Source organism: Mustela erminea, chromosome 11 (genome assembly GCF_009829155.1).
Source record: "Mustela erminea isolate mMusErm1 chromosome 11, mMusErm1.Pri, whole genome shotgun sequence".
NCBI classification, from domain to species: Eukaryota; Metazoa; Chordata; class Mammalia; order Carnivora; family Mustelidae; genus Mustela; species Mustela erminea.
The window spans coordinates 14,013,503-14,029,135 of NC_045624.1; the positions used below are offsets into that span (position 1 = coordinate 14,013,503).

Here is a 15,633-nt window from a genome sequence, read left to right on the forward strand (position 1 = left end):
CATCACTGAGTTATTAAACCAAAGGACCCATCATATCCTAAACAAAAAGCACAAAAAACCAAAAATGGAAATAGCATGCATCCTTCTCTAGATGTTCTGGGGCACTGCAAATTATCCATGGCCTTTAAAATGTATTTCTAAAATGTGTCCATTATTCACACCGTTAATGTTTTGTTCCACCAAATGGTACAAACCCTGAAACCGTGACACTTCCTCACCCGAAATTTCTCCCTTCTCTCCTCTGCCACGTCAATTCTTCCTTCTCTTTCCAGTCCCCACCCCAGACCCTTCTGCATCCCATAGCCACCCCAGACAGGCTGGCGACCCATAAAGTCTGAGGAGCGAGGGCTGGAAGGCAAAAGAGAGTCGTGCACGAAGCCATAATGAGGCCCTGAAAAGCTGCTTTGTCAGAGTGTTTCCCAGCTCCTGGGACCCTCTCTCCTCTCCCCCGGAACCACTGCTGAGGATGAGTAGGGTGTCCGGGCAGAAGAGGGAGCAGTTCCTAGTGGACCACTTGTGTTTATCTGACTCGCTTTTCACCAGCTATGGCTGGCTGGTCCTGTACAGACTGGCCCCTGCATAGAGTCCAGATCCAGAAGGCATTCAGTGCTCACGGGGGCCAAGCGCCCACACCATGCAGGAAGTGCTTTGGTGGCATTCCCAGCAGATGAGGAGGGATGCTCCCCACCCCCCGGGGCAGCATTCCTGCCATCGTCGGAGGACTGTGTTTTTCCGTTCACTTCAAGGTTGAACCGGAGCCAGCCTGCACACTGGCGCTCCTTTACCCTCTAGACTCCATACCCTCTATGGCCGGAAGTAAACATCATCAACCCTGGAGCCTCGAAACTTGTAGAGGGATCTTCCACGTATATTTTACTCCTCCGTTTCCACCGGGCTACGCAGCTGCCTGACCAGCACCAACACATCTGATCGCTCTTTGCAAGGGAATATCTTAGCTGGTCGAGATCGCCCTTCACCATAGCCATACATAGCATTTCTTAATCCAATAAACTCAGGAAAACTGGGTTAAGTGAAGTTAAACATTTCTTGACTGCAGAACTTTTGGGACCTTTGATAGGCTATGAATCTCCAAGGTTACTGCCTACTTCATTCCCCAAACATTTTTAGGAACAGAACTTGGAAAATGGTAGCCAAACTGATCTTCAAATACCCTTATTCTGCAGCTAGACACCTCTCTCTCCCTCTCTCTGATTATACCTCTTTCTCTCTCCTTCTGATTATACTACGTGGCTTCCTTGCTCTGACAAATTCAAAGTTTCTCACCTTGAAACCAACCCAATGTTATTTGTTGGTTTTTTTTAAGCGTATTGATGTAAGATTGACAAATTAAAATTATATATATTTAAGGTATACAACTTGGTGTTTGAGATAGGTATACCTGTATAATGATTACCACAATAAAGCGAACTAACTCTTCCATCACCTCACATAGTTACCATTTGTGTGTGTGTGTGTGGTGAGAACACTTAAGATTAACCTCTTAGGAAATTTCACGTATTCGACATTATTACTAACGGCAGTTACCCGGCTGTACATTAGGTCTCTAGAGCTTGTTCGTCCTATAACTGAAGGTTTGTACTCTCTCCCCATGCCCCCCAACTTTTTGATTCCACATCTATGTGAGATCATGCCATATTTGTCTTTCTCTGTCTGGCTTATTTCATGTAACATAATACCCTCCAAGCTCATCCACATTGTTACAAATGGTGGGTTTCCCTCTTTTTTAAAGCTGAATAATATAGCTTGTCCATTTGGTTCACAATTTATCCATCCATGGGTCAATAACACTTAAAGTTGCTTCCATCTTTTGGCTATTGTGAATAACGCTGCAACAAACTTGTGAGTGCAGATATCCCTTCAAGATGCTGATTTCATTTCCTTTGGATATGTACTCAGCAGTGGGAGTGCTGGATCACGTGGTGGCCCTGTTTTTAATTTTTTGAGGGACTTCCCTATTTCCATAGTGGCTGCACCAATCTGTGTTCCACCAACAGTGCCTGAAAGTTCCCTTTTCTCCACATGCTCACCAACTCTTGTTCAATCTTTTGTCTTCTACATGATGGTCATTCTAACAAGTGTTGAGGTGACTACTCTTTGCTTGGATTTGCCATTTCTGTGGTAATTAGTAATGTTAATCACTTTTTCCTATACCTGTTAACCATTAGTATGTCTTCTTTGAAAAAGACATCTCTTGTGTCCCTTTGCCCTTTTTTTGATCGGGTTGTTTTGTTGCTGTTAAGTTGTGTGAGTTCCTTATATATGTTGGATATTAACCCCTGTTCAAATATACGGTTTGCAAATATTTTCACCCATTCTGTAGGTTGTCTTTTCACTTCACTAAGTGTTCTCCTTGTTGTGTGGAAGCTTTCTAGCTTGATGTGGTCTCACTTGTTTATTTTTGCTTTTGTTGCTTGTGCCTTTAGTATCATATAAAAAAAAAATCATTGTCAAGACCACTATCAAAAGGCTATACCCTCTGTTTTCTTTTAGGAATGTTACAGTGTCAGGTCTTACATTTAAGTCATTAATCCATGTTGAGCTATTTTTTGCTGTGGTATAAGATAAGGGTCCAGTTTCATTCTATTGCATGTTCTTATCTAGTTTCCCCAACATCGTTTATTGAAGACCCTATCCATTTTTCCATTGTGTGTTTTTGGCTCCTTTGTCAAAAATTAATTGACCATATAAGCATGAGTTTATTTCTGCATGTTTTCTTCTATTTCGTTGGTCTATATGTCTGTTTTTATGCAGAACCATACCATTTTGACCCTACAGCTTTGTCATATAATTTGAAATCCAGAAGTGTGATGCTTCTAGCTCTGTTTTTCTTTCTCAAGATTGCTTTTGTGCAGGGTGCCTGGGTGGCTCAGTGGATTAAGCCGCTGCCTTCGGCTCAGGTCATGATCTCAGTGTCCTGGGATCGAGCCCCGCATTGGGCTCTCTGCTCAGCAGGGAGCCTGCTTCCCCCTCTGTCTCTGCCTGCCTCTCTGCCTACTTGTGATCTCTCTCTCTGTCAAATAAAATAAATAAAATCTTTAAAAAAAATTAAATTTATAAAAAAAAGATTGCTTTTGTGGCATAAAAATGTTGGGATTTTTTTTCCTATTTCTATGGAAAATGCTATTGGAATTTTGATAGGATTACATTCAATCTATAGGTTACTCTGGGTGGTAGGGACATTTTAACAATATTAATTCTTCTAATCCATGATCACTGGGTCTCTTCCCTTTTATTTGTATCTTTTTCAGTTTCTTTCATCAATGTCATAATTTTCAGTGTACAGATCTTTCACCTGCATGGATAAATTTATTCCTAAGTATTTTACTATTTTTGATGCTATTGTAACTGGGATTGTTTTCTTTAAATCTCTTTTCATATAGTTTGTTGCCAGTATAAAGCAATGCAGCTGATTCTTGTATGTTTCATTTTGTATCATGCAGCTGTACAGAATTCATTTATTAACTCTAATAGCTTTTTGATGGAGTCTTTAGCATTTTCTATACATAAGATCATGTCATCTATGAACAAACAGTTTTACTTTTTTCTTTCCTCTTAGGATGCCTGTTATTTCTTTTTCTTGACTAATTGCTCTGGCTAACACTTCTGGCTTTATAATGAATAGGAGTGGTGAGAGTGGGCATCCTTGCCTTATTCTGATCCTAGAGAAAGGTTTTCATCTTTTCACTGTCAAGTATAAAGTTAGCTGTGGGCTTGTCATATACAGTCTTTATCATACTGAGGTATATTCCTTTTATAGCTAATCCATTGAAAATCTTTAACAGAAAAGGAAGTTGAATTTTATCAAATGCTTTTTCTGCATCTATTGGGATGATTATATGGTATATATATATATTTTTTTTTTTGCTCCATTCTGTTAGTACAATGTATTATGTCAAGTGATTGGTGGATATTAAGTCTTCCTTGCCACCCAGGGAGATATGGTTTCTTCTGAATATAGTCTAGGATTAGATTATCTAGACTACTGGATAGAGTCTGGGCTTAGAATTAGAATCTAGTCCTCCCGTATGTAAAGCAAGTTCTCTTGGACCAAGAGATACCACGATACTTTCTGGTCCAGTGATTTTCATTATAGTTGTAAGTCTTAACAATCACCAGTAACGGGGCACCTGGGTGGCTCAGTGGGTTAAGGCCTCTGCCTTTGGCTCAGGTTCTCTGCTTAGCGGGAAGCCTGCTTCCTCCATTCTCTCTCTCTCTGCCTGCCTCTGCCTACTTGTGATCTTTGTCAAATAAATAAATAAATTCTTAAAAAAAAAAATAATCACCAGTAACATTTTACCTTAACCTGGTCTTAGAATGAGCCTTGATCAGAACCCTAAAGCAGCCTGATTCCTGTTTTAACAACCAGTTGATTCATACCCTCTGAGTCTTGGGCTCCTGAGCTTTATTTATTTTTTTTTTTAAAGATTTTTTATTTATTTATCAGAGAGAGAGGGGGGGAGAGAGCGAGCACAGGCAGACAGAATGGCAGGCAGAGGCAGAGGGAGAAGCAGGCTCTCTGCCGAGCAAGGAGCCCGATGTGGGACTCGATCCCAGGACGCTGGGATCGTGACCTGAGCCGAAGGCAGCTGCTTAACCAACTGAGCCACCCAGGCGTCCCGGCTCCTGAGCTTTAAATGCAGCCTGGCATTAAAAGCCTTTGCCTCTTTCCAAGACAGCCCTTCTCACCTTCCAGTGTATTCATACATTTACCTTCTTCGACTGTTTAGCTACTTAATGGAACCATTACAGTTTACTTTTTGCACTGCCTAATTAGCCAAGAAGTTCTCCCATCACTCCAAATTCCCCTTGTACATTCTACTCTATTGGTAGAAATAATGAGATTATCATCCTGAAGACTTCCACGCCCAAAGCATAAAACTGGTTTCCTCTTCACTACTGGAGAAGAGCAATTTCCTCTTCTTTTTAGTAAAGTTTCTCTCTTTTTTTATTTTGTATTTTTTGCTCAGTAACTCATATGCATGAAAGAAATATGGAAGCTGTCAAAAGACTAAAAAAAGAAATAGAAATCACTCATAATCCCACCAAGGAAGAAAAACCGGTGTTAATATTTGGGCCACTTCCTTATGCTCTTTTAAAGAATAAAGCAATCTTTGCCTTCGGGAATCCAGCTGCCAAGTATTAGGTGTGCTTGAAAGTTTAAATACACTAGAAGTTAAAGTTGTCTCTAGCAATATTCAGTTCATACAACTTACTTCTTATACATTAAATCTTTTCCAGAAGTAAAACTTTCAAACAATTTTACCCAGAAAAAAAATGAGCTTTGAAAATATCTTGTCATGTGAGCTAATCACCTTTGTGTGTGTTTCATGTACTTCTGGCTAATATATTCTACATGTTCGCTCCAGCTCCAGCTCCAGCCCCAGTGGGGCAGCCTTGATCTCCTGATACCCCATCAACTGTTGATTTAAATACGTGTTGTTGAAAATTGTGTCAAATGCACTTTGAGGAAAACTATAGAAATATACTGTGCCTGTTTTATAATGGTCTCTTTTTGAATGAAATTGACTCTTTTGCTTTCTTCTTTCAAATTCACATATGCACTTCATGATTAAGAAGTCTTTATTAGTAGACCTCATGGTCTCTGTTTGACAGTGCGTCTGGGCCTACAGCAACAATTTGAAAAGGGGTCACTGAGTTGGTACAAACTGAAAACACAACAGGCTTTCAGGAAAAGGGGTGACTCGTGTGGGCACAACTGTTAAAATCTGTAGTGATCTGGGAAGGCTAAGAGAAGAACCAGCAAGAAAAATACCAACAGAGATCAGAGGCTGGAATTAGCCTTCAGCTAGCATTTGTAATGCACCAGTGCCACAGGCTGGGCATTGGGGTATGGGGGGAGTGTGATGGGAGATATGATAAAAGCAGCACTGAGTGGGGACTCCTAAGTGCTCTGGACAAAGAGGAAAAGCTCCCCTGAGGAGATGCCCCTGACCTGAGCACTGAAGGAAAGAGAAGAGGAAGGGAATTCCTAGCATGGAAGGACACGGGCAGCAACACGACCACTTTCAGAACAGGTCATGGGGGAGAGGAAGCCACTGAAGAGGCAAGAGCCAAACCCTAAGTCCTGGGTGCTGGGCTCATGAATGTGTACTTCTTACCTTTACTGCCATTAAACCAAATGCTAGAAGGACATATGTGCCATGGATAAGGATTTCTGGAACTGCAGTGAGACATGAGACCTCACCCCTCCCTGGCAGGAACTCACAGGCCAATGCGCGAGGCAAGACGCAATCCTCCTAATTCTACTTTCTCCGAGTTTAGGCTCTCCCTGACACTCTTATCTGACCCAATGGCAAAGATGACTCTCAAAGGAAAGACACAGGAGTTTGAATGATCAAGATGAGCCATCCTCCACAGTGTCTTCTTGGGAGCAGGATGGCTATGGGGATCTGTCTACCTCCAGCTTTCCCTGAGCACTGCTCTCTCTCCACAAGTACCCCTCAGGAGAAGGAAGCAGGAGGAGAGAGCCCACCTCATTCAAGCCAGCGTCAGTTGCTAAAAGGATCCCTATAGCCTTGCCTGGAAGAGGAGGCTTGAGAGCCCAAGAATGGTCACCTTGAGCTGGATCAAGGGATAGACCCTGGAGCTCTAGAGTCACGGCTGCAGCCACCATCTTCTGCTGCCTGCTCTCCTTCAGCATGATTCCCTCCAGACACCATGCTTACCCCAGAGCCTCCATGTCTCCCCCTGCCTCGGGCATCTGATCCCGACCCCCTGTTTCCTGACCTTGTACCAGAAAGCCTCTACTCCAGGCCTGGCATACATTAACAGATCAACAAATATTTTTAAAACAAACGGAAGTCAGCTTTCACTTCCTGTTTACCGTGGCTTCTTCATGCTTTTATCTAATCTCTGTGTCTTTGGTTGAGGTTATTAATATGGCCCCAGGAGTGGATCGCACAGCTGCCTTGCTGAATGGTGCGGTGTTATTGTCCGCGACTTCCTGATCTACATAAATGATACCCATCCAGTTACAGCAGCTTATCAGTCAGGACACATGCCCCTTTCCATGACCAGAAGGACACTAATGTATGCAGTTCATTCATTCGTTCATCAAACATTAATCGAGGCCATGCTGTAAGTCAGGCACTGAGCCGGGAGCTGAGGGGGGTGAAAAAAACACACACAACAGAGACAGAAACGTGTAGAAAAGTGTCTAATACCAACATTAATGCTGTGAAACAGCCTGGAGGATTCAGACGGGACATACTTTGAGCACCTCAGTCAGAGCATAGCTATTGATGGGAAAATAGATTCATAATCCTATGAAGAAGAAATTTAAAATATACCTGAGGGGCGCCTGGGTGGCTCAGTGGGTTAAAGCCTCTGCCTTTGACTTAGGTCATGATCTCAGGGTCCTGGGATGGAGGCCTGTGTCGGGCTCTCTGCTCAGCGGGGAGCCTGCTTCCCTTCCTTTCTCTCTGCCTGCGTCTCTGCCTACATGTGATCTCTGTCTGTCAGATAAATAAATAAAATCTTTTAAAAATATATATATGTACCTGAAGCACTAAAGACTTCTCTTCCTCTGCGTTAGCGTACATGATGGTGGCTGCCATCTACTAAGCACCTACAATGTGTCCAGACTGAGGTATAGGCATCCCTGAGCACAGGAATACTTTGAGATGGATAAGTGAGGTGGTGGGGGTAGGAGGAGCAACTCGTGGCTCCTGGTTTTGCATGTGGCTGGTTTCAAGGCAAGATAAGCTGCACTGAGAAAAGTTCAAAAGATAATTAAACCAGTTAAAAAGCAAAAACAGCACTGGGACTGAAGCTGAGTTTCAGAGCCAATTTCCAGGAAGTCATTTCATCATCACAGAACATCAAACGTGAATTCCATTTTCAGCTATGCAAATTCCAAAAGAATAATACCTTGCATTTGCATAATGCTTGATGCTTTTCAAAGTGCTTTCCCAGTTATTAATCTAGGGGAGGCTTTATTACCACCGGAAACATAAATTGAAATTCTGCTCAAACTCAAGTTCTCCATTAATTTTTCCACTTTCTCCTCAAAAACCGGAGCCACGTAAATTCAGGTGCTTTGGATCGAGTGGGTGACTGTAGTGAGTCAAACCAGCTGGGTGCATATGCATAAATGGGCCCATATTGTGCGCCTTTCCCTCGACAGGCATAGGTCTTCGGCAGAGCTGGACTTTGAAAGCCTCCTGTGGAATTAACCAGGTAACAGGAAGCTACTCTCAGTTCAAATCTGAGATCCTTTTAGGGTCTCGTGTACTCCAATCACCAGAATCCATTCCCTTCTACCAAATAGCAGAAAACTAGAAAATTAGTTCCACCACTTTGTCCTTAAACCCACAGAAATCCCTGCCCGTGTCCTCCTGCAAAGTGGCCCACTATGCCAGACAGTTCCTACGTCCCTCCCGTTTTTAATGTCCCATGAACCAAGAGGCTGAATCCACAGTATCCCCATCATGGGGAGCAGATCTCAGAAAAGCAAGGGGAGAAGATATGACGCACACGAGGAAATGCTTCCCCCCAAACCTTTCCAATTTGTTTCTTTTTTCATCTTTCAAACTTAATTATGTGTAGCGTTCTCAGTCACTGAATCACCAGCCTTTCCTGACACCTCGATCTCATGCATTTTAGCAAAAGATTAACCTGGCTGTTTGCTTTTAATTCTGAAGCTGTGTTAATACTCAACTCCCTCTAGATTAGGAGAGAAGAAAAACACTCCCACATCCCCCGCCCTGGCTCTAGCGAGGCTCCAGGGCGGCTGATGCTGACAATGTCACGGTCGGTCGTGGGAACTTGCAGGCTGACTTACCACTTCAGGAGGGCCAAGAGGACCGCTGAGAGGGCCGCTGCCACCATGGGGCCATTCACTTCTAGTCTGAGAAACCCCAAGACTTCCATTGTTGCTGAGTCCCTAGAAGAGTGATCTTCCGGAGGAAAGAGGGAGGCTGACCCCCTGCTGTCACAGGGACCACGATCCACAGATGGAAGAAGGATCAGGCAACCAAGACCACATCACATCAAGTGGGTCCCCAAAATGCGCTCTCAGTCAGAGTGTCTCCTTATAAAGAGGAAGGAAGAGAAAGGAAAAAACACAGGGTTTCAGTGTAAGGCAATGAATCAGCAACTATTTTCTGGAGGACAGCACTGTCAATAAACATTTATGTTAACTTCCCAGGGAAGTAGCAGCAGGACTGGTCCCATGTTTGTAGAGACTCTAAATGGTTGCAACCATAGATTTCTACTCCAAGCAGCAGTCTATGGAGAAAGACTCCCCTACCAAAAAATAACTCATAATTCAGTGAAGATATGGGGTCTGGAGACTCTGAATGTCCCAGAAAAAAAATGGAATCAAATATCAGCCTCATTGAAAGTGCTGGTGAGGAGTCAAGATGGCGGAGAAGTAGCAGGCTGAGAATACATCAGGTAGGAGATCAGCTAGATAGCTTATCTAAACTTTGCAAACACCTACAAATCCAACTGGAGATCGAAGAGAAGAAGAACAGCAATTCTAGAAACAGAAAATCAACCACTTTCTGAAAGGTAGGACTGGCGGAGAAGTGAATCCAAAGTGAATCCAAAGTGATGGGAAGGGGAGGGGCCGGCTCCCGGCAAGTGGCGAAGCAACGGAGCACAAAATCAGGACTTTTAAAAGTCTGTTCCGCTGAGGGACATCGCTCCAGAGGCTAAACCAGGGTGAAGCCCACGCGGGGTCACAGAAGGATCGGGGGTGTCTGAGTGTCGCAGAGCTTACAGGTATTAGAACAGGGAAGCCGGCTACAGAGACAGAGCCGAGGAGTGAGCTTTCAGTTCGGGGTTACCTTGAACCGGTTGCAGCCTGCGTGAGCTCGGAGCGCATCCGGAGGCCAGGGAGACGGGAGTTATTGGGCGTTGTTCTCTGAGGGCACACTGAGGAGTGGGGTCCCAGGCTCTCGGCTCCTCCTGGCTAGATACTGGGAGGCCGCCATTTTCATTCCCGTCCTCCGGAACTCTACGGAAGGCGTTCAGGGAACAAAAGCTCCCGGAGGCAAACCCGAGCAGATTACTCAGCCCAGCCCCTGGTAAGGGCGGTGCAATTCCACCTGGGGCAAAGACGCTTGAGAATCACTACACCAGGGCCCTCCCCCAGAATATCAACAAGAAATCCAGCCAGGACCAAGTTCACCTACCAAGGAGTGCAGGTTCAATACCAAGGAGAGCAGCGGAATTCCAGAGGAGGAGAAAGCAAAGCACTGAACTCATGGCATTCTCCCCATGATTCATTAGTCTTGCAGTTAATTTAATTTGTTGTTGTTGTTTTTTTATTTTTTTTCTTCTGCTGCTGAATTTTTAACTTTTACCCTTTTTAACGTTTTTTAACTAGTTTATCTAATATATATATTTTTTCCTTTTTGTTTTTTTTTCTTTATTCGTTTTCTTTTTTTAATTGTTTCTTTTTTTTCCTGAACTTCTTTTTATCCCCTTTCTCCCCCCCCCCCCCCACACACAATTTGGTCTCTCTTCTGATTTGGTTAAAGCGTATTTTCCTGGGGTCTTTGCTACCCTTTTAGTATTTTATTTGCTCCTTCATATACTCTTATCTGGACAAAATGACAAGGCAGAAAAATTCACCACAAAAAAAAGAACAAGAGGCAGTACTGAAGGCTAAGGACCTAATCAATACAGACATTGGTAATATGTCAGATATAGAGTTCAGAATGACAATTCTCAAGGTTCTAGCTGGGCTTGAAAAAGGCATGGAAGATATTAGAGAAACCCTCTCAAGAGATATAAAAGCCCTTTCTAGAGAAATAAAAGAAATAAATCTAACCAAGTTGAAATTAAAAAAGATATTAATGAGGTGCAATAAAAAATGGAGGCTCTCACTGCTAGGATAAATGAGACAGAAGACAGAATTAGTGATATAGAAGACCAAATGACAAAGAATTAAGAAGCTGAGCAAAAGAGGGACAAACAGCTACTGGACCACGAGGGGAGAATTCGAGAGATAAGTGACACCATAAGATGAAACAACATTAGAATAATTGGGATTCCAGAAGAAGAAAGAGAGAAGGGAGCAGAAGGTATATTGGAGAGAATTATTGGAAAGAATTTCCCTAATATGGCAAAGGGAACAAGTATCAAAATCCAGGAGGCACATAGAACCCCCCTCAAAATCAATAAGAATAGGTCCACACCCTGTCACCTAATAGTAAAATTTACAAGTCTTAGTGACAGAGAGAAAATCCTGAAAGCATGGGGTGCCTGGGTGGCTCAGTGGGTTAAAGCCTCTGCCTTCAGCTCGGGTCATGATCCCAGGGTCCTGGGATCGAGCCCCACATCGGGTCTCTGCTCTGTGGGGAACCTGCTTCCTCCTCTCTCTCTGGCTTGCCTCTCTACCTACTTGTGATCTCTCTCTGTCAAATAAATAAATAAAATCTTTAAAAAGAAAAATCCTGAAAGCAGCCTGGGAAAAGAAGTCTGTAACATACAATGGTAAAAATATTAGATTGAGGGCAGACTTATCCACAGAGACCTGGCAGGCCAGAAAGAGCTGGCATGATAAATTCAGAGCACTAAACGAGAAAAACATGCAGCCAAGAATACTATATCCAGCTAGGCTATCATTGAAAATAGAAGGAGAGATTAAAAGCTTCCGGGCAAACAAAAACTGAAAGAATTTGCAAACACCAAACCAGCTCTACAGAAAATATTGAAAGGGGCCTCTAAGCAAAGAGAGAGCCTAAAAGTAGTAGATCAGAAAGGAACAGAGACAATATACAGTAACAGTCACCTTACAGGCAATAAAATGGCACTAAATTCATATCTCTCAATAGTTACCCTGAATGTTAATGGGCTAAATGCCCCAATCAAAAGACACAGGGTATCAGAATGGATAAAAAAACAAAACCCATCTATATGTTGCCTACAAGAAACTCATTTCAGACCCGAAGACACCTCCAGATTTAAAGTGAGGGGGTAGAAAACAATTTACCATGCTTATGGACATCAGAAGAAAGCAGGGGTGGCAATCCTTAGATCAGATCAATTAGATTTTAAGCCAAAGACTATAATAAGAGATTAGAAAGGACACTATATCATACTCAAAGGATCTGTCCAACAAGAAGATCTAACAATTTTAAATATCTATGCCCCTAACGTGGGAGCAGCCAACTATATAAACCAATTAATAACAAAATCAAAGAAACACATCAACAATAATACAATAATAGTAGGGGACTTTAACACTCCCTTCACTGAAATGGACAGATCATCCAAGCAAAAGATCAACAAGGAAATAAAGGCCTTAAATGACACACTGGACCAGATGGACATCACAAATATATTCAGAACATTTCATCCCAAAGCAACAGAATACACATTCTTCTCTGGTGCACATGGAACATTCTCCAGAATAGATCACATCCTGGGTCCTAAATCAGTTCTCAACCGGTATCAAAAGATTGGGATCATTCCCTGCATATTTTCAGACCACAATGCTCTGCAGCTAGAACTCAATCACAAGAGGAAATTTGGAAAGAACCCAAATACATGGAGACTAAACAGCATCCTTCTAAAGAATGAATGGGTCAACCAGGAAATTAAAGAAGAATTGAAAAAAATTAATGGAAACAAATGATAATGAAAACACAATGGTTCAAAATCTGTGGGACACAACAAATGCAGTCCTGAGAGGAAAATATATAGCGGTACAAACCTTTTTCAAGAAACAAGAAAGGTCTGGAGTACACAACCTAACCCTACACCTAAAGGAGCTGGAGAAAGAACAAGAAAGAAACCCTAAACCCAGCAGGAGAAGAGAAATAATAAAGGTCAGAGCAGATATCAATGAAATAGAAACCAAAAACAAAAACAAAAACAAAAAACAATAGAACAAATCAATGAAACTAGGAGCTGGTTCTTTGAAAGAATTAATAAGATTGATAAACCCCTGGCCAGACTTATCAAAAAGAAAAGAGAAAGGACCCAAATAAATCAAATCATGAATGAAAGAGGAGAGATCACAACTAACACCAAATAAATACAAACAATTATAAGAACATACTATGAGCAACTCTACACAAACAAATTTGACAATCTGGAAGAAATGGATGAATTTCTAAGAGACATATAAACTACCACAACTGAACCAGGAAGAAATAGAAAACCTGAACAGACCCATAACCAGTAAGGAGATTGAAACAATCATCAAAAATCTCCAAACAAACAAAAGCCCAGGGCCAGATGGCTTCCTGGGGGAATTCTACCAAACGTTTAAAGAAGAACTAATTCCTATTCTCCTGAAACTGTTCCAAAAAATAGAAATAGAATGAAAACTTCCAAACTCATTTTATGCAGTCAAATGCTCTTCCGCTGAGCTATACCCCCTCAAACTCATTTTATGAAGCCAGCATCACCTTGATCCCAAAACCAGACAAGGATCCCATCAAGAAAGAGAACTACAGACCAATATCCTTGATGAACACAGAGGCGAAAATTCTCACCAAAATACTAGCCAATAGGATTCAACAGTACATTAAAAGGATTATTCACCACGACCAACTGGGATTTATTCCAGGGCTGTAAGGTTGGTTCAACATCCACAAATCAATCAATGTGATACAATACATTAATAAAAGAAAGAACAGGAACCATATGATACTCAATAGATGCTGAAAAAGCATTTGACAAAGTACAGCATCCCTTCCTGATCAAAACTCTTCAAAATGTAGGGATAGAGGGCACATATCTCAATATTATCAAAGCCATCTATGAAAAACCCACCGCAAATATTCTCAATGGAGAAAAACTGAAAGCTTTTCCGCTAAGGTCAGGAACACGGCAGGGATGTCCATTATCACCACTGCTATTCAACATAGTACTAGAAGTCCTAGCCTCAGCAATCAGACAACAAAAGGAAATTAAAGGCATCCAAATCGGCAAAGAAGAAGTCAAACTCTCACTCTTCGCAGATGATATGATACTATATGTGGAAAACCCAAAAGACACCACTCCAAAACTGCTAGAACTTATACAGGAATTCAGTAAAGTGTCAGGATATAAAGTTTATGCACAGAAATCTGTTGCTTTTCTCTACACCAACAACAAGACAGAAGAAAGAGAAATTAGGGAGTCAATCCCATTTACAATTGCACCGAAAACCGTAAGATACCTAGGAGGTTAAGAATCTATACTCAGAAGACTATAAAGTACTCAATAAAGAAATTGAGGAAGACACAAAGAAATAGAAAAATGTTCCATGCTCCTGGATTGGAAGAACAAATATTGTGAAAATGACTATGCTACCTAAAGCAATCTATATATTTAATGCAATTCCTATCAAAATACCATCCATTTTTTTCAAAGAAATGGAACAAATAACCCTAAAATTTATATGGAACCAGAAAAGACCTCGAATAGCCAAAGGAATATTGAAAAAGAAAGCCAAAGTTGGTGGCATCACAATTCCGGACTTCAAGCTCTATTACAAAGCTGTCATAATCAAGACAGCATGGTACTGGCACAAAAACAAATAGATCAATGGAACAGAATAGAGAGCCCAGAAATGGACCCTCGACTCTATGGTCAACTAGTCTTTGACAAAGCAGGAAAGAATGTCCAATGGAAAAAAGACAGTCTCTTCAACAAATGGTTTTGGGAAAATTGGACAGCCACATGCAGAAAAATGAAATTGGACCATTTCCTTACACCACACACGAAAATTGACTCAAAATGGATGAAGGACCTCAATGTGAGAAAGGAATCCATCAAAATCCTTGAGAACACAGGCAGCAACCTCTTCGACCTCAGCCGCAGCAACTTCTTCCTGGGAACATCGCCAAAGGCAAGGGAAGCAAGGGCAAAAGTGAACTATTGGGACTTCATCAAGATCAAAAGCTTTTGCACAGCAAAGAAAACAGTTAACAAAACCAAAAGACAACTGACAGAATGGGAGAAGATATTTGCAAACGACATATCAGATAAAGGGCTAGTGTCCAAAATCTATAACGAACTTAGCAAACTCAACACCCAAAGAAGAACAAATAATCCAATCAAGAAACGGGCAGAAGACATGAACAGACATTTCTACAAAGAAGACATCCAGATGATCAACAGACACATGAAAAAATGCTCCACATCACTCACCATCAGGGAAATACAAATCAAAACCACAATGAGATATCACCTCACACCAGTCAGAATGGCTAAAATTAACAAGTCAAGAAATGACAGACGCTGGCGAGGATGTGGAGAAAGGGGAACCCTCCTACACTGTTGGTGGCAATGCAAGCTGGTGCAACCACTCTGGAAAACACCAGGGAGGTTCCTCAAAATGTTGAAAATAGAATTACCCTATGACCCAGCAATTGCACTACTGCGTATTTACCCTAAAGATACAAACGTAGTGATCCGAAGGGGCACGGGCACCCGAATGTTTATAGCAGCAATGTCCACAATAGCCAAACTGTGGAAAGAACCTAGATGTCCATCAACAGATGAATGGATAAAGAAGTTGTGGTATATATACACAATGGAATACTATGTAGCCGTCAGAAGGAAATGAAATCTTGCCATTTGCAACGATGTGGATGGAACTAGAGGCTATTAGGCTTAGCAAAATAAGTCAATCGGAGAAAGTCA

The 15,633-nt window shown here is 41.9% G+C and overlaps 1 protein-coding gene and 1 long non-coding RNA gene across 4 annotated transcripts in view; one reads left to right on the forward strand and one right to left on the reverse strand.

The window, feature by feature from the left end:
- The window catches only part of TBXAS1 (thromboxane A synthase 1), a 168,228-nt gene that overhangs the window by 143,931 nt on the left and 8,664 nt on the right, over positions 1-15,633 (reverse strand). For all 3 annotated transcript variants that reach the window (XM_032305966.1, XM_032305969.1, XM_032305970.1), the window contains exon 2: positions 8,825-9,073. In XM_032305966.1, coding sequence (XP_032161857.1) covers positions 8,825-8,913 — 89 coding nt within the window. In that variant the 5' untranslated portion in view covers positions 8,914-9,073. The remainder of the gene's footprint in view (positions 1-8,824; positions 9,074-15,633) is intronic.
- Positions 1-15,633, forward strand: part of LOC116569609 — a 103,990-nt gene that overhangs the window by 53,192 nt on the left and 35,165 nt on the right. The window lies entirely within an intron of this gene.